Source organism: Lithobates pipiens, unplaced genomic scaffold (genome assembly GCF_037356315.1).
Source record: "Lithobates pipiens isolate NorthernLeopardFrog02 unplaced genomic scaffold, aLitPip1_a1.2 Scaffold_13, whole genome shotgun sequence".
Lineage (NCBI taxonomy): Eukaryota > Metazoa > Chordata > Amphibia > Anura > Ranidae > Lithobates > Lithobates pipiens.
In genome coordinates this window covers 156,601,990-156,624,603 of record NW_027507718.1, presented here as the reverse complement: position 1 = coordinate 156,624,603, position 22,614 = coordinate 156,601,990, and the positions used below count along the sequence as shown (strand labels likewise).

Sequence of the window (22,614 nt, the reverse complement as noted above, 5' to 3'; positions counted from 1 at the left end):
CACGCTCCGGTCACGATTAAATTGGCTCCCCCTTCTCAAACGCCCAAACACACGGTGTGGAGGCTCAACACCTCCCTCCTTAACGATCCTAACTTTGAAACTGCGATACGATCCGAGATTGAGACTTATTTCCAACAAAATGTCAACTCAGTTTCTGATCACTCCATAGTATGGAACGCACATAAGGCTTGCCTACGAGGTCTCTTTATTAAACTTGGCTCCCAGGCAAAGAAAAAACACTCACGCATGACGGAATCCCTCCTGATTAAAATCAGGTCTCTAGAATTCACCAACAAGAAATCCCCATCGAAGGCCGTCTCCTCGGAACTCAAAAACCTCCGACTCCAGCTCAGTGACCACCTTCGTAAAAACTTTGATTACTACATTAAAAGACTACGCCTGCTGACCTACTCAGCAGCCAATAAACCAGGGGCCTATATGGCTAGACAATTTAAGAAGCAACTAGCTAACAAAAAAATCACGCACCTCACTAACTCCCAGGGCAGACGCATGACTAACCCGCTAGATATTGCAAATGAATTTGGACATTTTTATACGAAATTGTACAATCTGTCAGGCTCAGATCCACTTCCACCCCCCTCCCAACACGACATTACCAATTTCTTATCCTCTATCTCCCTCCCTTCTCTATCCCCGACACAACTCAAACAATTGGAAGTTCCTTTTACGCACTCCGAGATCCACAAATTGATCCAAAACCTCCCTCTACATAAAGCTCCAGGCCCCGACGGACTTCCTAGCGAATACTACAAGCGTTTTTCCCAACTATTAGTGCCCCATTTATGTGACATGTACAATCAGTTCGCCACCACAGGAGTACTGCCGAAAGAATCCCTTGATGCCTTGATAGTCACCATCCCCAAACCAGGTAAACCCCCGGACAATCCAGGCAACTACCGCCCTATCTCCCTTCTCAACACAGACACAAAACTGTATGCTAAATTACTCGCACAACGACTGTCTTCTGTTATTCCCCAACTCATACACCCTGATCAGGTCGGATTTGTGCCTGGCAGGCAGACATCCGACGGCACTAGAAGGTTCATCGACTTGATACAGTGGACGGAGCATACTGGAACGCCTTCTCTGCTTCTGGCATTGGACGCAGAGAAGGCGTTCGACAGGGTGTACTGGCCCTATATGGAGGCAGTCCTCCACAAATTTGGAGTGTCTGGCACGTTTCATAAAGCAATAATGGGCTTATACTCCCACCCCTCGGCACGCATCTGGACATCAGGGGTAGTCTCCCAACCTTTCCAAATCACCAACAGCACCAGACAAGGGTGTCCGCTATCCCCACTGATTTTCGCTCTAGTGATGGAGCCGTTAGCACAGACGATAAGATCAGACGGAGATACTGATCACAAAATTGGCCTCTACGCCGATGATGTGATCATAGCCCTGACTGACCCTCTTTCCTCGCTTCCTGCAGTACACGCAGTTTTGGAACAGTTCAGCAGAATATCCATGTATAAACTGAACCATAGCAAATCCCTCATGCTGAACCTTGGTTTGGACCCGCAAACGTCAAAATCAATCTCCTCCACCTTCCCCTTTGCCTAGGCCCCCGAACTCCTTTCTTCCCTACTTGGGAATTCATTTGACATCTCCTAGCCAACTATTACTTAGAACCAATCTCGAAGACCTCGTGGGCAAGCTTACTAGCCTCATTAAAGACCTGAACCGATTTCCGGCCTCTTGGGCTGGAAGGATAGCTCAGGCTAAAATGTATCTGCTGCCGCATATCCTATATTTTTTTCGAACCATACCCCTCCCAATGACGCAACACCAACTCAAAAAACTTCAGGGGATTCTTAACGTTTTCATCTGGCAGCAGAAACGTCCTAGAGTGAAGAAGTCTATAGTACTGACTCCAGTTCATTCTGGAGGGCTAGGGGCACCTAATGTCCAGGCCTACTACCGAGCCTCCATTCTAGACCAACTGAAAACTTGGTGGTCGGATAATCGTCATTCAAACTGGAAACAGATCGAATCCACCGTACTGGGCACAAACACTAAGTTTCTGCTTGCAGCCACTTGGCTTAAGCTCCCTCCCCAGCGCTACCCACTTGGCACCATCACGGCCTCCAAGAAAATATGGTCAGCGTTAATACAATCAACGGATGGGATCTCGGTGGAGACCTTGACTAAACTACCCCTTGATGCACTTCAACTTATCTCCCCGGATCTACCCCTCTCAGAATGGACAAACCGAGGCCTTACTTACCTCGGATCGCTTTTTGAAGGCTCCACCTTGAAAACCTTTACACGTCTCATAGAGCAATACGAACTGCCCAAACTCACCTTCTTCCTCTACCTAAGGATCAGATCTATACTCTCCAAAATGCGATACTCATCCTTGGACTGTCTGACGCTCCCCTTACTTACAAATTATACTCTTGAAACTCCCAAATGCAAAGGGATCTCTGTGATATACAAACTCTTCACCGAACCTCACTCGGATCTTCTCTCCTCCAGCATGCAATACTGGTCTCCCCTTACAGACCAGCCACCAACGCAGCTACAATGGCAGAAAGCCCTCCTACTACGTTTATCCCGCTGCATCACTCACTGGGAATCCACACAGAAGCTATTTCATAAATGGTATTTTACCACAGAAAGACTGGCTAAAATATACTTAAACACCTCGCCCAAGTGTTGGAGGAATTGCGACAAAACCGGTTCCCCGCTACATATTTGGTGGGAATGCCCCCTTTTGAGAAGCTACTGGGACAAAGTTAAGAGCCTAATTCTCTCACTCTCTGGAGTAACCCTTCCTCTATCCCCATTGGATCTTCTACTGGGACTTCACATCCCTGCCTGGCCTAACCACCTCCGTACTCCGGTTACCCACATACTTATTGCAGCCAGACTCGCAGTTGCGAGAAGATGGAAAACAGCCCTTCCCCCCACATTGGAAGAAGTCATTCAAATCCTTAATCAGAACTTTCAGATGGAACATTATTTTGCTAAAGCTAACCATTCCACAAGTCGTTTTCGCAGATCCTGGGAGCTCTGGATTACTAACCCGAGGAGTGCTCCTCTATTATGATCATACCCATCGTCTATATCTTATTAAGGACTTAATTGCTCTTTATGTTTGGTGATCACTGACTAACTCTAGTTGCGTATGTAACTATGCCCCTCTACCTTTCCCCCCCCCCCCCCATCTTTACTTTTCTTTCCTCATCCTTTTATGAATGTTTGAATACCTTGCCTTTATTATCATCTCTGTTTATACTCACACCGGGATATGCCCATTTGGTGATCCTCCCTAGACAAGCTCGCCCCCCTCACAACACTCACAATCAGTCCAGAATTTGACCTCAATGCTCCACGAAAACTGCTTTCCTTAGGCCCCTCTCACACTGTCAGACCGTTCATGTCTGCCTGTCAGTTTTGATGGTGGACCTGAACGGGCGCTCCATGCTAGTCTATGGAACAATGGATGTCAGCGGTGACATGTCCGCTGACATCCAACCCGGTCCGATTCGCCAAAAGCAGATGGATGGCCCTACGTTCGGATTCATTGCTGGCAGATCAGATCGAGTGAGATCTGATGAAAACGGACATGCTGTCCGTTTTCATCCAATCTCACCATAGAAACCAGCAGCGTTAGACAAGCCCCTCCCCGCTCAGTGAGCGGAGAGGGACCTTTAATCCGCCGGCTCAGCGGAGATCAACTGAGAGATCTCCCGCTGACCTGGCGGACAGAGGCGGACTCCAAGGCAGCGGATCCACCTCGTGAGAATGAACCCTGAAACTCAAATTATCTAACAGCTAAAACCCATGGGCACTATTCTGTACTCCTACTCCTGGACCTCTCTGCTCCCTTTAACACAGTGGACCACTCTCCCCTCCTCAAAAAAACTCTACTCTTTTGGTCTTCCTGACTGTACTCTTCACTGATTCCAATCCTACCCATCCACTTTACAATTCTACTTCTTCTCTTCTTCCTTTCTCCGTTGAAGTTCCCAAGGTTCTGTTCTTGGACATCTATCTACACCTCCTCCCTGGGTCAGTTTATTACCTCCCAAGGCTTTCAATACCATTTCTATGCTGATGAATCCCAAATATCTCTACCCATCAGCTCACTCAGTCTCCACACGCATCACTAGTTTACCGACAGACATGGCCTGAGGGGCTCAACTCACTAAAGAATAGCTCATGAGATAATTGAATCAAGTGACACATTTTTTTCCAAATTATTTCATGATGTTGAAAATGTCAATTCACTTTCACAAACCTTAGGAGTTATACACTTCACAAATCAAAAATCTGGGGGTAAATAACTCATAAAACGGTGTTAAAGTCAATTCACTAAAGCAAATAAATGAGTTAAATAAGTAGCGGTACAGGTATGAGGTATTTAACCAATTCAGCTCCAGAAGATTTTGCCCCCTTCCTGACCAGAGCACTTTTTACAATTTGGCACTGTGTCACTGACAATTGTGTGGTCGTGCAACGATGTACCCAAACAAAATTTACGTATTTCCCCCCCCCCCCCCCCACAATTAGAGCTTTCTTTTGGTGGTATTTGATCACCTCTGTGGTTTATTTTTTGTGCTATAAACAAAAAAAGAGCGACAATTTTGAAAAAAATAAATATCAAATATTTTTTACTATAATAAATATCCCCTAAAATGGTTTTTAAAACACAAAATGTCTATCAGTTAAGGCCAATATGTATTCTTCTACAAAAAAACACAATAAGCATATTTTGATTGGTTTGCGCAAGTTATAGCGTCTACAAACTATGGGAAAGATTTATGGCATTTTTATTATTAAATTTTTTTACTAGCAATGGCAGTGATCTGTGATTTTTAGCGGTACTGCAACATTGCACCGGACAGATTGGATACTTGACACATTTTTGGGACCACTGACATTTATACAGCGATCAGTGCTAGAAATATACACTGATTACTGTGTAAATGTCACTGGCAGGGAAGGGGTTAACACTTGGGGCGATCAAGGGGTTACGTGTGTGTTCCCTCTGGGTGTTCTAATTGAATGGGTATAGGATTGACTAGGGGAGGCGACAGATCGTTCCTACTTACTAGGAACAAACGATAAGTCTCCTCTCCCGACAGAACAGGGATTTGTGTGTTTAACGCACATCGGATCCCCCGCCATGCAGCCCCTCTGGCAGCTCTTAAAAATGAACATACATACACACACATACATACATACACATTATATATATATATATATATATATATATATATATATATATATATATATATGGAATTTCGGGCAGCAGTGTCATTGTGCCACTGTAAATGTGCATGAGCCAGTCGGGAACCAGTTAAGGAATGTAAAATGTAACCACTACAATACAGGGCACTTTCGCCCCTTTCCTACCCAGCCCTATTTTTAGCTTTCATCGCTCTCGCACTTCCAATGACAATTGCGCGGTCATGCTACACTGTACCCAAATGAAATTTTTATCATTTTGTTCGCACAAATAGAGCTTTATTTTGGTGGTATTTATTCACGACTCCATTTCTTATTTTTTGCGATATAAGCGCAAAAAGAGAGGAAATTCAGGGAAAAAAAACAATATTTTCTTCTATTTTAAAAGAAATCCAATAAAATCAAATTTTGTCGTAAATGTAAGCCAAAATGTATTCTGCTAAGTTTTTGGTAAAAAAAAATTCAGTTAAGTGTATAATTGGTTTATGTGATAACGAACATATGTACGCAAATGATCATGTACAGATGTGTGCAGGTGATCACGGACATATGTGTGCAGATAATCATTGAGACATGTGATTTTAGTGGTACACATGTGGGGGACATGTGTGTTTATTATTTGGGACAAGTCTTTTTATTATGTGGGGACATGTGTGTTTTATACTAGACTGCCATATTTTCCCACAATTCTTTGCAAAATTAAGATTTATTTTTATTTTTTTCCACAAAATTGTCATTGTAATAGGTAATTTCTCTCACGTGGCATGTGTATACCACAAATGACACCCCAAAAAAAAAATTCTACTACTCCTCCTGAGTATTACGATACCACATATGTGGGACTTTTCCACAGCCTGACCACATAGAGGCCCAACATGCAGGGAGCGCCGTCACGTGTTCTAGGAGCATAAATTACACATCTAACTTGTTGACTACCTATTACACTTTTGACACGTGGCACTGATGACACGTGGCACTGATGACACATGGCACTGACAGATGGCACCGATGACACGTGGCACTAATGACAGATGGCACTAATACGTGGCACCGATGACACGTGACACTGACAACAGATGGCATGTGACACATGGCACTAATATGTGGCACTGATGACAGATGGCACTAATATGTGGCACTGATGACAGATGGCACTGATGACAGATGGCACTGGGAACAGATAGCACTAACAGGTGGCACTGGGAATAGATAGCACTAACAGGTGGCACTGGGGGCAGGTTGCTCTGGGGAGGATGGCACTTTTTTTTCCTTTTTTTTTTTTCTTTTTTACTTACGGCCGCTGCAGCCGTTGATCTCTCCCTTCTCACACGCTGTCTGTGTGAGGAGGGAGAGCGGCGCTGAGAGATGATCTCATATGTTTACACATGAGATCATCTCACATTGGACACGCCGATCGCGCTGTAAATGGCTGCTGTTATTGCCCGTTCATAGGTGATCTGTGACTGGCTGTGTCCGAGAACTTCCCCGATGCGCCCTCGCGGGAGTGCGCATTGCGGAAGTAAACAGGAGGCAATTCAGGAACGGCCTCACAGCACTTAGCGTCCGCTCTGCAGCCGTATTTCGGCTATAGGGCGGGCCCGAAGCGGTTAAACAGTTTCTCAACAGAAATGCATAGAAACCTAAATATGGAAAAACACAATCATCAGGGGTTAATATACATAACCCATTCCGGACCACCCCACATACATATACTGCAGCAGGACAGCCCAGGTGCGCAAAATCATGTACATGTACGTGACTTGCGCCTGTCGTCCCCATGGGGATTGTATTTGATTCAGAATCGATCAGACATCAGGTTCAGGCCAATGATTTATGGCCTGGACCTGCTGATTGGTTCTGACAAATGGTAGAACATCCAATGCCTGGGTAATGTAAACACAGGCACAGGAAATTATGAAATCTCCTCTCCTGGAGCCTTTTTTGGTTCCAACATGAGAGGAGAGAGTATCTACCGTGAGTAAAGCACTACACTGACACCAGGACACAGGCACATTTAACCCCACCAATTTCCCCACCCCCCCCACAAGTTAACCCTTTCACTCCCTGCCACTAAGTACAGTGTACAGATTTTTTTACCGATCACTGTATATCACTGTTGCGGCAGTCCCAGATAGGGAACATATGGCGCCTACCCTGAACCTGGGACTGCCGCGAACGTTGTTTGGCGTCACAAGTGACACCAATACAGTGATCAGTAAAAAAACTTTTACTAGGGAATATATGGCAGTTACCCTGAACCTAATAAAGTTTTAACCCCCTGATCACCCCCAGTTAACCCTTTCACAGTGTAAGTAGTACAGTGTACAGATTTTTTCTGATCTTTGTATTAATGTCACGGGTGACGCCAGTTACTGTCAATCCCAGACAGTGGAAGATGGCCTGCCACATATTAACTAATAAATTTGAACCCTTTGATTGCCAGTAACACACGCACTATATACCTCCATTACTAGTATAGTCTGAACGGATCAACATCTTATCAATATTAACAGTAAAGTGTTCCCAAAAACGCAGCGTTAGCAGGGTCAGCCCCGATACCTGGCAGCACTTGCACTTAGCCCCTCCGTCCCAAACAGGTGCAGTATCAGTAGATCCACAGTACACAAAACCGCAGCATTAGAGTCCGGCCTGATCTCTGCTAGCGCTAGCAATTACTTTTTTGTAGCGGTTCAAAACAGTCCTTGAAAAACATGTGCTTTTTTACCTGCGAGTCACACTAGGTACCTAGAAATTTATTAGCCAAAACGTCAAATGAAAGGTACTCTAGTGAAGAGGCCTACAGGATACCGAGCATGACATATGAGAGCGATGGGGAGTCCTCACTGTGAGAATCAGGCTCAGTATTAGAACCTGTAGAGAGCAGCGGCACCCTGATAGATAGCTCTGATGATGGAGTAGAGGTCCCTGCTAAGGTCAGGTGTGCCCAACGCTATTCCTCTGTTGCCGAGATGCAACAATGGTATGATACGCAGCTACAACTAAGGCCATAGATGAAACGTGTCAGATTGTTTTCTTGTGACTCTGATGTACCAATAAACGCCACTACAAGGATTACAGTATTGTCAGCTCTTCTTACTACAGCAACAATCGCATGATTATCGCATTCAGCAGAGTGCCAGTACTAGTGCCGCTCTACCTTCTGGTGAACTGGCAAGCACTAGTGGCCTAGTACATCCTGGTCGTAGACAAACCAGGACTGCAGTAACACTTGGTGATGTGACGAGACCTATAAGTGCAGTTCAAGCTGGAGAATTGGCTAGCACTAGTAGTGTCCCGCAGCCACCAATTCGAACACAGGCACATAGAGCCAATAGTGCCCTTCCAGATGCGCTTGCAAATCCTGATTGGCAGCCCACTGATTCTGCAGCGCCCATACTTCCCCCATTCACTGGCCAACCCAGAATTCAGGTGGAAACAGCAGATTTAACAACCCTTTGGTTTTTTGAGCTGTTTTTCACGTAAGATTTGTGCAGATCTATTGTGAACCAAAGTAATTTATATGTTAATAAATTTCATAGTCGCAAATCCAAATTTGACCCTTGCCAGACAATTTGCATGGAAACAGTTCCTCAATTTAAGACCTTTCTGGGCCTATTCCTCAATATTGGCATTACTAAAAAGAATGGATTGCGGTCATATTGGTCCACTGACCCAATTCATCATATGCCTGTATTCTCTGCTGCTATGGCTAGATACAAGCAAATATTGCTGTTTATGCACTTCGACAATGAACTCTGTCATCCCGGGTGACCCTGGATATGATCGGTTCTAAATAATTTAGTCCCTCATAAACCACTTCAACCAAAAATGAAACCACTTCAACCAAAAATGTGCAGTCTTATATATCCCCAACAAGATGTCTGCGTAGATAAGTCCCTGGTTACGTTTTCTGGCCACCTTGTTTTCAGTTTCCCCCCAGCAAATGTGCCAGATATCGGGTTAAAATGTATAAGCTATGTGACAGGGCAACAGGCTATACAAGGACTTTCCTGGTTTATGAGGGAAAAAAAGATAGCAGCGTACACCCCCCCCCCCCCCCCCAACTTCCTAGACTACATAAGGATCAGCAGCAGGATTGTTTGGGACTTGGTGTCACCCTTTTTCTGAAAGAGGTACCACTTGTACATGGACAATTTTTATACAAGCGTGTCACTTTAGACCCCTCTTTTAATTTGGAATTGGTGCATGTGGCACCGTGCGATATAATCGTCGGGTCTTCCCCCAACCGCTTGTAAATGCCCCACTTAGACAGGGGGCAGAGTGCCTGCTTGAGGTGTAATGAATTGCTTGCAGTGAGGTGGAAGGGTCGAACGATTTCATTCTGTCTTCTATTCACGCTTATATATGGCAGTCCAATTTACAACAGCGACTGGTGTTGTTGAAAAGCCCCTCCGTGTCCACAACTACAACCTTAAAATGGGAGGGGTGGACTTCAACGACCAGATGATGGAGCCGTACTTAGTTGCCTGTACGTCCGGACGCTGGGGAAAAAAAAAAAAAAGGGGGGGGGCTGTATATATTTATTCAAGTTGGCTCTGTTCAACAATGCTATACAAAAGTGTCAGGAAGATGTGAATCCATCATAAAATTCCAGGAAGAGATCTCCACAGCCATTTTGTATCCAGAAGATGCTGTGGCCCAATTTCCCAATTCAGATGCAGTAAGCAGGCTCCATGAGAGGCATTTTCCTGATGTCCTCCCTTGTACCCCTACCCAAAGAGGGCCCCAACAACAAGATTCAAAAATAGGCCTGGTCTTTAAGTGGTTAATATCTAGTAGATAGATTAACACAATGGTATGCTCCTCCACCTCACATACCATGGCATAGGGACCCCAGAAAGAGCATGTAGAACCACCAGCCCCCAGGTCCCATGTGCCCTCCCCCCCCAGACCACCAAGAAGGAACAACCTCTGTGGAGCTGCAGGTGACAACAGACAGACAGGCACCCCCCCAGCCCCCCTTACCTTAGGATGGTTAATACTGGCATTGACAGGAGCTGCCAGGATGGTCCCTGCCTCTGACACTCTCCCGAGAGCCTCCGGCTGCCTGTGCAATCCCTTCTGGCTCCCCACCAGCCAAAGCCCGGCCCACCTTCAGCATCTGTGGCTGGAACCAGAAGCCGCAGATCAAAGAGAATTGCACTGCCCCCGCTTGAAGTGACGTCACCTGCCCCTCGACCCCGCTGTGAGCTCCATTGCAGGGCGCAAGAAAGAATCCAGGGGAGGGGGGCAGAGCCTCCTCCTGAGCCTCCACCGAGAACCTGAAGGTGTGCCCCCAGAGCTTCCCACGACACATTTTCAGAGAAGCTGGGGTGACGGCGAAAAACGGTATGGCTGCCAGGTAACCTCTCCCTGAGACATTATATTGTACAAGGACGTGCTTAGGTTAAACAGAACGGTTGCTGCCTCCCCTAAACCTAAAATCCCCTGAGGAAGATATAAAATATTGTATAGAAAAGTGGGGTAAGTGGCGCTACCTCAGTGTATTTGTAGATAGGAGTTTCCTTAGGAGAAGCTCCCTCCAATGACGACTCTCCCAAAGGTGCTCTCAACCAGTAGAGTAGAAGGGGAGAATAAAAAAAGGAGAATCAGAAAAAGGGGGAGGGGGGAGGGAAGAGGAATGGGAGTAACTAGTCTCTAATGGATCCCCAAAGGACATGCCTCAGTATCCCCTACTAGACAGAGTGTATTTGTTGTCAAATGTGCCAGAATATATATGATGGTGTACTAAAATAGTACACTCACTTGCAAAAAACAACTCGTGTGATAATAAATACTAAAGCCTATAATACCCAAATCCCGAAAACTATATACCTTATTTTCAGGCTTATAAGACGACCTTTTACACTAAAAGAAAACGGCTAAAAATCGGGGGGTCGTCTTACACGCCGGGTATAAATCAGGGGTCATTTTCTATGCAAGCTGCCCGCTGGATGGCTGCCCGCTGGATGACAGCCCTCTGGATGCTCACGGTAATACTAGATGCTCGCAATAAATGTGCGGTAATACTGTATACATACAGTATACACCGCTGAGCCAATCTCGGCAAGCAATGTATTCTATTAGTGAATACAAAGCCTGCTCGGATTGGAGTAACCACCTCTGCCAATCCGAGCAGGCCATACCATAGCCTGCTCCGATTGGCTTTGAGAGTCAGAAGCGCGGGCTGATGATGTTACAGACCCTGCCAATCCAAGCAGGCTTTGTATTCATGAATAGAATACATCGCTCGCAGTGATTGGCTCAGCGCAGTATACTGTATGTATACTGTGAGACAGTGTTAACTGTTACATCGAGCAGGCTGACAGACTGGTCAGAAGGGGGGTCATCTTATACGCCAAGTATAGCACAAATACAACATTTTAAATGGAAGATTAGGGGGTCGTCTTATATGCCCAGCTGCCTTATACGCCGGCAAATACGGTATGTGATTTACACAATTAAAATAAGATGAAAATAGGCTGGTGGGTTATCCGTAAGCCACCCAAATATACTGACAATATAATATCCCCATGTTGAACACGTTACACATGACAGATACCATACTATGCTTTCATAACTAAATCGTGTCCAGATATAAATGTAAATATAGTTAAAAAGAACAGTGAGAAAATTACTCCATAAAAAATCTGGTGAAATAATAATGATTACGGTGCCTCCTAATTTATACTTTAACAAAACTAGTGAAAATATATGAGCTATATGTGGGGGGAAAAAAATATAATATTATATATATAACAATAAGAGAAAAAAATTGTCCATGTTTTAATTATATCAAATTAAAGTGCAAATAATTGTAGAAAAAATGTAAAAAGTGACTTTAGTGCATAAGAAGGGATTCCAGTGACTCCCTCAAGGACTCCTACTCACCGGATCCTCACACCCCTACATGTGCGTGTAATCCCTCTGTATCCCTCTTATGTTCTTTGGTGTTTGGGGATCCATTAGAGATTAGTTACTCCCATTCCTCTTTTTCCCCCCCCCACCCCCCCTTTTTTCAGATTCTCTTTTTTTTTTATTCTCCCCTTCTACTCTACTGGTTGAGAGCACCTTTGGAAGAGTCGTCATTGGAGGGAGCTTCTCCCTGAAACATAGCACCGCCACTAGTCCTCAGAGACCCGTCTCCTTCACCGGACATACAGGCCTCAGCTTCCCTGGCTGTTTTGGTCGCAGTGCCTTCCCGTCGGAGGAAACACCAGTACAGAGGAGCTGGCAAGGAAGCATTCTTTTAATCTGGGCTGAGGCAGTGCTTCCTGAGAAGGGAGAAGCCGAGGTCTCTGAAAGACGCTATGGGAAAAATCATACAATCCCATATACACAAGCCTACACCCATAGTTGATCCAGAGGAAGGCTAAGTATCCAGTTATATTATGTACATTTAGGAAAGAATCCAGGCCTTTTTTTCACAGCTCTTCCTGTGAAAAAACCTTTCCGTATTTGGAGATTAAATCTTTTACTCCAGATGTAAAGAGTGCCCTTAAAGTGAATAACTCAACAAGTTCACTAAATGGACCACTTATGTATTTATACATGTTGATCATATACCCCCTTAATCTCCTCTTCTCAAAATAGAACACATTCAGTTCCTAATCTATCCTCATATGCCTCATCAGTTTGGTTGTCCTTCTCTACACTGCCTCCAGTTCCCCAATATCCCGTTTGTGAACTGGTGCCCAAAATTGTACTGCATATTCCCAATGAAGTCTTACTTATGATTTGTACAGGGGCAATATGATATCTCTCACTGGAGTCTATACCTATGGAAGGAGGTATAGTGGTTACAGCAGCTGAACTTCAAACATGTCTGCCTTTGTTTAGCCACATGTTGGATTTATAGGGCTAGTTTACAATACATAGACTACAAGGTTGATGCCAGGAGTGTCCAATCCACATCCCGGGAGTGTACAGCATACTGCAGAGGGCATGTCTGGACGAACCATGTGCAAAAAGAGAAGCCACGGAAGCACGTATGGATGGATGCAGGGGATGCCGTGCATATCCATTTGCATAAAAGCCGCAGCAGCACTAGAGGCGGCAGGAAGAAGCACAGCTAAAGGGATGCCGGAGGTGACATTTTTGTAAAAGCACTGGAAACAGCTAATAACCAGGCAAGTAATTGCCCCTTGGCTGTATGGTGGTCACCAAATACCAGGATTTTCAACCCCACTGACTGCGAGGACAGTTTCTAAAAAGTCTAGGTTCACACTACCGCGAGTGGTTGTGGGCACGGGAATTGCATCGGTTACCGCAACCAGAACACATTGCTCTTCACAGACACGCAGGGCTTCCAGTCATTAATTGCAGGCTGACACATCTAAAAATGCGGTGTGTTTTCAGGTGTGAGAACAGATAGGAAATTGCATGATGGAAAAGCACCATGCTATTTCCTGGCCCCCCACGGCTCAAAAATGGTGCAGGAACCTTTTTCCTGCATGAAACAGATGGGCAGCAGACCACTGAAATGAATAGGCTGCCATGCCCGAGCAAATGTAGCCCAAGACAATTCTTCTTCCAATGTGGCCCAGGAAGGTGAAATGATTGGACAACCCTGGTTCACGCCAGTCTCTTCATCAACAAGAATTTTCTTTGATTCTTGTAGAGAAATGTTCTTAGTTTGAGAAAAAGAATATGCCTCTCATGGTGATTAACAACATTTCTTGATTTACAAAAAATAAACTAGTAAGATCTACTTACCTTAGCCAAACCAGCCCTGTGTGCACCATGAGACTCTATATACGCTATGTATTTTCCAAAGTCCTGAAACTCCTCCCAGGTAGGTCTAAATGTCATAATCTTGCAATTAGAATTCTGTGCTTGTGAAGACTCTGGCCCCATGGTGACCTTCTTAGAGCCTGGCCCAAGAAAAAAAAAAAAAAATGGAAAAAAAAATATAAAGCATCATTAGTATCTAAAAGAAAAGGTGGTTGTTGCAATATCTATTTGTAACTTTACTAGCCTGCATGAATGTTCAGAATACCAAACATGCAATGAGGTAACACTTCTCTGACACAAGCTTCAATTTATATATAATATACACACACACACACACAATATATTATATATACACATATATACATACATACACACACACACACACACACACACACACACACACACACACACTGCCTTGAAAAAGTATTCATACCACTTGAAATTTTCAACATTTTGTCATGTTACAACCAAAAACTTAAATGTATTTTTTGGGGCTTTTATGTAATAGACCAACACAAAGTGGCACATAATTGTGAAGTGGAAGGAAAATAATAAATGCTTTTCTACAAATAAATATGTGAAAAGATAAAAAGATACGTGTATTCAGCCCCCCTTAGACAATACTTTGTAGAACCACCTTTCACTGCAATTACAGCTGCAAGTCTGACATCACCAATGCCAGGAGCCTGATGGGTAAAACTAGAGATACTGTTGTAGGAGAAGGATTTGGATTTTGTGGGAAATTCAGAGACCTGGTTCAACAGCTCTCATGATTGGCTGGCAACCATTCAAGGGTATACACTTTATCGCAAGGATAGAGAGGGTAAAAAAGGGGGGAAGGGTCAGGGGTATGTCTATATATCAAGAATAAATGTACAAGTGAATGTGAGAGATGACATCACTAAGGGAGCTAGGGAGGAGGTGGAATCCTTATGGGTAGAGCTCCAAAGCGATGAAGCTAAGGGGAAAAATAGGATTTTTGTACTCACCATAAAATCCTTTTCTCTGATGTTCATTGACAGACACAGCACATTAATCTTGACCTCAGGGTTATATTGCCACCTTTAGGAGAGGACTAGGAGAACACAAACACAGGGGGCGGTCCTACTGGCTATAACCCCTCACTCTGCTTCCAGCAGCTCAGTTTGTCAAAAAGCAGTACAAACATAAATCAGAGGGGTGGGTGCTGTGTCCGCTAATGAACATCAGAGAAAAGGATTTTACGGTAATTACAAAAATCCTATTTTCTCTTTCATACATTGACGGACACAGCACCTTAATCTTGACCTCGGGGACGTCCCCAAGCAGTGTCAAAAGCGAGGGGTGGGAACAAAAAGAACGCCTCCTCAGAGGAGTCGCAACCTCAAACGGCCGTCTGCAAAACCTTGAGGCCAAAGCATGTATCCGAAGATGCGCCCACATCAACCTTGTAAAATTTGGTGAATATGTGAATGGATGACCAAGTCGCCGCCTTACACACCTGGGAAACGGACGCTTGGTGTCGGAAAGCCCAGGAGGCACCAATTGCCCTGGTAGAATGTGGCGTGCCAGGAAAGAGGTGCCCACCCCCTTATAGCATAAGCCTGAACCACAGTCTGTCTGATCCGAGAAATGGTGGCCGACGAGACCACCAGGCCTTTTTTGTTCGGACCAGTCACCGATTCAAACAGAGTCCGATCTCTGGAAAGGAGCTGTAGCAGACAGATATACCCGCAGAGCCCAGACCACATCCAAAGAATATAAATCTACTTCCTTGGGATGCGACGGCCGAGGGCATAATGACGGGAGCACAATGTCTTCATTTAGATGAAAGGCCGAAACAAGAAAAGAAGGCTGTGGACGCAGCACCACCTTATCTTTATGGAGGATCAAGTAGGGAGACTTGCATAACAAGGTCACCGACTCAGAAATCTGCCTTGCAGATGTAATAGCCACTAGAAAGACTAACTTCTGAGAGAGTGTCAATAAGGGGGATCTCCCCGTTTTCAAATGGCGGTTTTGGAAGCACAGAAAGCACCAGATTCAAATCCCATGGGGCTGTGGTGGTCGTACCATAGGGCCCACATGCCAAACCCCCTGAAAAAACATACGCACCAATGAGTGAGTCGCCAACGGTCACTGAAAAAAAACAGCCAATGCTGATATCTGCCCGTTAATGGTGTTTAACGCAAGTTTCTGATCCACTCCTCACTGCAAAAATAGCAGGATCCTGGAAACTGAATATGTACGCAGCCGCCACCCCTTCTCCTCACACATGGAGATGTAGGCCTCCCACGTGCTATGATACATCTTCCAGGAAGACGACTTCCATGACCTCAGCATAGTGGAAATCACTGAAGCAGACAGTGCTCAGCACCTGGCTTTCAACAGCCATGCCCTTAAAACCAGCGATGGTAAAGCAGGATGAAGCATCAGACCTTGCAACAGCAGGTCCTCCCACATTGGCAGCTGCCAAGGAACATCCGCCACTATTTGTAATATGTCGGCATACCACAGACGTTGGGGCAAACCTGGGGCAATAAGAATCAATGGCATCCCTTCTGCGTAGCAGACGAGGGAGGAGTCAGAGTGGGGGAAAGGCATAAATCAGCCGATAATGCCCCCATGGGGCCACCAATGCACCTGACGCGTACGCCCAGGGATCTTTTAACCTAGCCACAAACCTCTGTACCTTCCGACTGAGCCGAGAGGCTAGAAGATCCACATCCGGCATGCCCCACATTAGGTAAATGAGCCGAAACACTTCCGAATACAGTGAACATTCCCCCTGGGTCAAGCAACTGATGACTGAGGTAGTCCGCCGGTCAGTTTTCTATTCCCAGAATGTATACGGCTGACAGAGCCGGCACGCGCCCGCTCTGCCCACTGTAGGATGTGAGACCTCCAGCACTGCAGTTGAGCTCCTTGTCCCTTCTTGATGATTGACATACGCCACCGCCGTAGTGTTCTCCCCTGCAGCCTCTGTGACCATGTTGAGAGGCACTGCCTGATTGCCCGAAGCTCCAGCACATTGATCGTCAGGCGGGATTCTTCCTGCATCCAGTGACCCTGGGCCAACTGGATGCCCCAAACTTCCCCCCCAGCCAGTCAGGCTGGCATCCGTCCTTATCACCGTCCAAAGAAGAGGAAAGAACGACTTCCCGACCGAAGGGCTAGAGACCTCAGCCACCACAGAAGCAAAGCCCTGGCTAGCTGGCTCACCCGAATTTGACAATCCAAGAAGTCGGAGATTTGTCCCATTTGGACATGATCTCTTTCTGCAAGAGTCGAGTGTGGAATTGAGCATACGGTACCGCCTCGAAAGTGGCTACCATGAAGCCCAGAACTCGCATGCAAAAACGCAGCGACGACCACCTGCGGGACATCAATAACTGTACCGTGGATTGAAGAGTCTGCAGCTTGTTCGAAGGGAGAAAAACTCACACCTCTGAGGAGTCCTAAATCAACCCTACGTACTCCAGGCGTTGAGTCGGCACCAACACCAACATCTGTAGTTTTAACACCCAACCAAACTCCCAGAGTGTCTGTATGGTGATCGCCACATCCTCCCTTAATTCTGAGGCAGAAGTTGCTCTCAGGAGAAGGATGTCCAGATTGCGATCCCTCGTTTGCTATGCAACACCAGAATTTGGGCCAGCACCTCAGTGAAGACCCTTGGCGCCGTCGCTAGGCAAAAGGGAAGAGCTAAAATCTGGTAGTGTTCATCCCTGACCGCAAATCGCAGAAACCTCTAGTGTCTGACGCATATGGGGACATGCAAGTATGCGTCCTTGATGTCCAAAGACGCCATGAAATCCCCCCTGATGAAGTGCAGCGACCACCAAACGAACAGATTCCACCCTGAACCTTCGCACCTTCACAAAAAAATTTAGAGCCTTGAGATCCAGGAGCAGACGGACCCCTTCCTTCTTCTACAAATTGATTGGAGCAGAATCTCTGAAACCTTTCCGATCACCCCCCGCAGTAGTAAGTTCTATACTGCCCCAAACATTGCCTCCCGATGAGCCGGAAGAAGATGAAGGTTGGAGGGGAAAAAAAATCTGTCTGGCGGACAAGAAAGAAACTTGTAAATCTTGTAGCCTGACAAAATAGTTTGCAGACCCACTGGTTGGAAAGGAGAGGTCCACCAAACTCCAGAAGGCGACCCCCCCCACCCGAGAGTCGGGCGAGGGCGAACCTTCATGTGGCAGCTAATTTGTTCGCAGTTTTGTTCGGCTTGCGAAACCAGGGACGCTTTTGTCCCTCAGTGGGCAACGTCGGACTGGGAACACTTACCAGCCGACCCGGGCGGACAAAAAAGCCGATTCTGAACGGAAAAAGAGGGCCCCTGCCTACGGCATGGCTCTTTACCCTTTTTGGACTGTGGGAGCAAAGTACTCTTTCCCCCAGTAACATTCTTAATGTCATCCAGAGAAGCTCCAAATAGCCTCTCACCTTGGTAGGGCAAATCCGCAAGCGCTTTCTTAGATGCCTGGTCCGCAGACCAGCATTTAAGCCAAATCAAGTGACTCCGCACCACTGCTGATACTGAGGCTCTAGAAAGCAAAGGGGCCGCATCACAGACATACTTAAGGCCGTGCACCAACTGGTCTGCCAGTTCCACGTAGACAGGAGAAACCTGTTCCTTCCCCAACTCGCGGTGCAACTTAGCCCATTCAGTAAGCGTTTGTGACACTAGGGCCGTGGCTAACACCGGTCACAATGCTGACCCCACCACCGTAAACCCCCTCGGCTCTTCTGTGGGCAGGGTCCTTGAAAGAGGGGGACCCTTCCACTGGAATTGTGGTCACCTTATTTAACCTGGATACCGGGGGGGGTCAACAACCGGAGACGCCCATTTTTTCAGGAAACTCTCCTCGAAGGGGTAACACACCGCCATTTGCCTCGGAACTGAAAGGGCCCACTGCGGGCTTTCCCACTCCTTATAAATAAACTTATCAAAATAAGTTGCAGTGCAGGCCGGCTTAGGAACCAACACCTCTGCAGATGCCCGAGCCGTATCCTCTATCTTTAAAGGTATCCCCCTCCGCTGTGATAAGTGCTCCTACTTCCTACTAACGCTTTTTCCTGCGCTGACACGGAGTCTTCCTCCTCACTGTCTGAATGGTCCTGGTCCACATCCTCTGAAGCATCAGAACAGGGGCTGCTTGCCACAGCAGGACCCGAGCCTGAATCAGAGCTCTCCCCAGAAGATGAGGGGGTGTTTTTTATCACCCTTGCGCCCGCACGCCGCTTCTACCCTGGCAACAAATGATTCCAGGACCACCGACGGAATGTCCATAGGCACCGCAGGTGCAGGGGAACCAGTTGATATAACAAGGGTGTCGGGAGAAGAAGTGCCATATGCTATAACAGGGGTGTCTGGAGAAGAAGTGCCAGCCTCTGACGCCATGCTGACCCACTCTCGCCTGTCACCCTTAGGGACCTATGGCAAGCGACAAAAAATGTCCATCCTCCTAGCTGCCACAGTCTGTGGGGCTCCCCGCAAGACTCCCCACCCTGATCCAGGTGCCGCTCTGTGCTGCCGCCGTCTGCTCTCCCCTCTGCCTGCCACGAGGTGTCCTTTGTCCGTTTTCCCGCTGTTCTAGGCTTAAACAGCCGCCCGGCGCTAGGGTATAAAAGACCTGAGGCTACCAGAAAATGGCCTCCTCAGCAAAAGCATCAAAAAACGCAAGGAAAATGGCCGCCGGACTAAAAAAAATGGCCACGGTTCCCGCGGCGACCATTGCCCCCACATGGCGGCACACAGACACCCAAAAAGGCATCAAAAACAGGGAAAAAAAAAAAAACTAGCAGACCTCCCTCGTCCACCTCCCAGGGAATGCCCAGCTGCTCTATCCTGCCTAAACAGGTGGAACCATACTTACCCCTCCTGCAGGGACAGCTGGACGCACTCCACAGACAGATCCATCACCCGAGCAGTACGGGGTGGCTGTCGGCCACGGCACACTGACTCGGACAGCAGTAGCCCAGTCATATGTGTGCCCCGAAGCATATATCACACAGGCCGCTCCTGGACCAGAACGGGGCCTGTCGTGGCCGACCCAGTACATAGCTAAGGTCTGCACACGCTCGATGGCCAGGCTGGGGAGACTACCAAGATCTATATTATCCAGCCTGTCACCCAGCCCGGCTGTTGATTGTAGATCACAGGAACCAAAAACAGCAAAAAGAAAGAAATTCCAAGGACCATTGGTCCCCACAGGGAGCCAAGTCCTTCTCCTAGAAAAAAACGGAGCTGCTAGGAGCAGAGTGAGGGTAGTAGGACCGCTCCCTGGGCGGTGCTGTGTTGTTTTTTGTGTGTTCTGCCTAGTCTTCTCCTAAAGGTGGCGATATAGCCCTGAGTTCAAGATTAAGGTGCGGTGTCCGTCAATGAATGAAAGAGAAAAAAGCGTTACTGGATCTACTGATTACCAACAATACAGACCTGATCACGGATGTGGAAATACGGGGCAATATAGGTAACAGCAATCACAGGTCAATTGGCTTTAGTATAAATTGCACAAATGGGCTCAACTTACCTAAACAACCTTGCTATAAGGCATAAATTGGGATAAAATCTTAGGAACAAAGAACACGGAGGAGAGATGGGTTTGCTTTAAAAGCATATTAAATAAGAGCATTAGCCAATGCATACCATTGGGTAATAAATGTAAAAAGATGGGTAGATGGCAAAGGTACTGAATTCTTCTCCTCAGTCTTCACGAGGGAATCGGGGGGCTTCAGTAAGCAAAACTGCAGTGTTTATCCACATGTGACATCACTGGAAGCACCTCCATGGTTAACAGAGGACAGGTCAATTAAAATTAAACTTGGGAAAAGTAACATTAATAAAATCACCTGGACCAGATGGCTTTCACCCGAGAGTACTTGGGGAACTCAGTCAAAGTAATTGCCAGAGCATTGTTCCTAATGTTTACTGACAGTCTACTGACTGGAATGGTACCAGCTGATTGGAGAAAAGCCAATGTAGCACCAATATTTAAAAAGGGCCCAAAATACATCCGTGGGAATTACGGACCACTTAGCCAAACATCAATAGTATGTAAGCTCTTGGAGGGGTTGATAAGGGACTATATACAAGATTTTAGTAATGAGAACGGAATCATTAGCAGTAATCAGCATGGATTCATGAAGAATCGTTCTTGCCAAACCAATTACATGAAGGGGAAGGGTAAAATACTGAGCTAAACCAAACAAAAGTAAATACAGAGAGCAGCTAACACTCAAAGTCCAAGTCAAAATGCAAAAAAAATAAAAATAAATTGTGTAGCGCTAAAAATAGTGACCAAGTAAAAGGAAACATCTATGCATAGACCTCAGTATGGTGAAGTAAGATCATACACACAAATGTGTGAAATGAAATATGTGACACAAATGAAGCACACAAATTAAACACAAAAACAAAAAAAAAAAAAAAAAAAACTGTGTCAATGTCCACACGGATGTAAATGAATGGAAAAGTTCTTTCTCCCCAATCTCCAAATGGAGTTGGAACATGTAGTCAGAATGGACTGATGGATACACTTTTAGACACTTCCAGGAAAGTCACAGATGAGAGGTTGGGTACCGGATAAGTTGGACACACACATACCATACGGCAGTGGGTCAAACAGGCTCTCATACTACCAGGAACCTAGGATTATCCATCTTATCCAGTAAGAGTACTCAACCTCTCATCTGTGAATTTCCTTGAAGTGTCTACAAGTGTATCAATGAGTCCATTCTAACTAAATTTTCCAACTCCATTTGGAGATTGGGGAGAAAGAACTTTTCCATTCATTTACATCCGTGTGGACACTGACACTTTGTGTTTAATTTGTGTGCTTCATTTGTGTCACATATTTCATTTCACACATATTTGTGTGTATGATCTTACTTTGCCCATAATTTCTTGGTTATTGTTGTTTTAGAGCAGGGGTCTCAAACTGGCGGCCCTCCAGCTGTTACAAAACTACAAGTCCCATCATGCCTCTGCCTGTAGGAGTCAAGCTTGTAATTGTTAGCCCTGCAATGCCTCATGGGACTTGTAGTTTTGCAACAGCTGGAGGGCCACCAGTTTGAGACCCCTGTTTTAGAGTCACCAATATGAGGATCTCAGCACACTGAGGTCTATGCACAGAGATTTCCTTTTACTTGGTCACTATTTTTAGCGCTACACTAATTTTTTTGCAAACCAATCTATTAACCTTCTATTAGAGCTGCACAATTAATCGTTAAGAAATCGTGACCTTGATTCAACCCCCCAAGATCTCTATTGCAGAGTTTGCCCATTCTTATAACAAGTGGAGAGACTTATCTGCTCACTTAGCTGTCAAAAGAAAACATCTGGGCAGTCTACAAAGTTTTTAACATGAAACATTGTAACCAAGGCTTCCTTCTTAGATCAAAGCGATAAACTTGTGTGTGTAAAGAAAAAATCCAGGCAGTTTGCCAAGTTTTTAAACAACGTTTAAAAGCAGTCAATCTTTTTCTGACACTTCTTGGACGAGATGCTGGAAAATAATAAGCAGGTGTCACTTAGGTTGCATGATCGCCTAACACAGGTGTACATAGTCCACAAATCATATCTAACCCCTGCCAGAATTGCTAAATAGTCAGATTACAGCCCGTGGTGCACTAGGTGCCCTAGCCCTGCTGGCACATTCTATCACTTAATATGGC

At 45.8% G+C, this 22,614-nt stretch overlaps 1 protein-coding gene across 4 annotated transcripts in view; it reads right to left on the bottom strand.

The window, feature by feature from the left end:
- KDM4B (lysine demethylase 4B) overlaps positions 1–22,614 on the bottom strand; it is an 817,487-nt gene that overhangs the window by 727,796 nt on the left and 67,077 nt on the right. For all 4 annotated transcript variants that reach the window (XM_077475749.1, XM_077475750.1, XM_077475752.1 and 1 more), the window contains exon 3: positions 13,933–14,090. In XM_077475749.1, coding sequence (XP_077331875.1) covers positions 13,933–14,073 — 141 coding nt within the window. In that variant the 5' untranslated portion in view covers positions 14,074–14,090. The remainder of the gene's footprint in view (positions 1–13,932; positions 14,091–22,614) is intronic.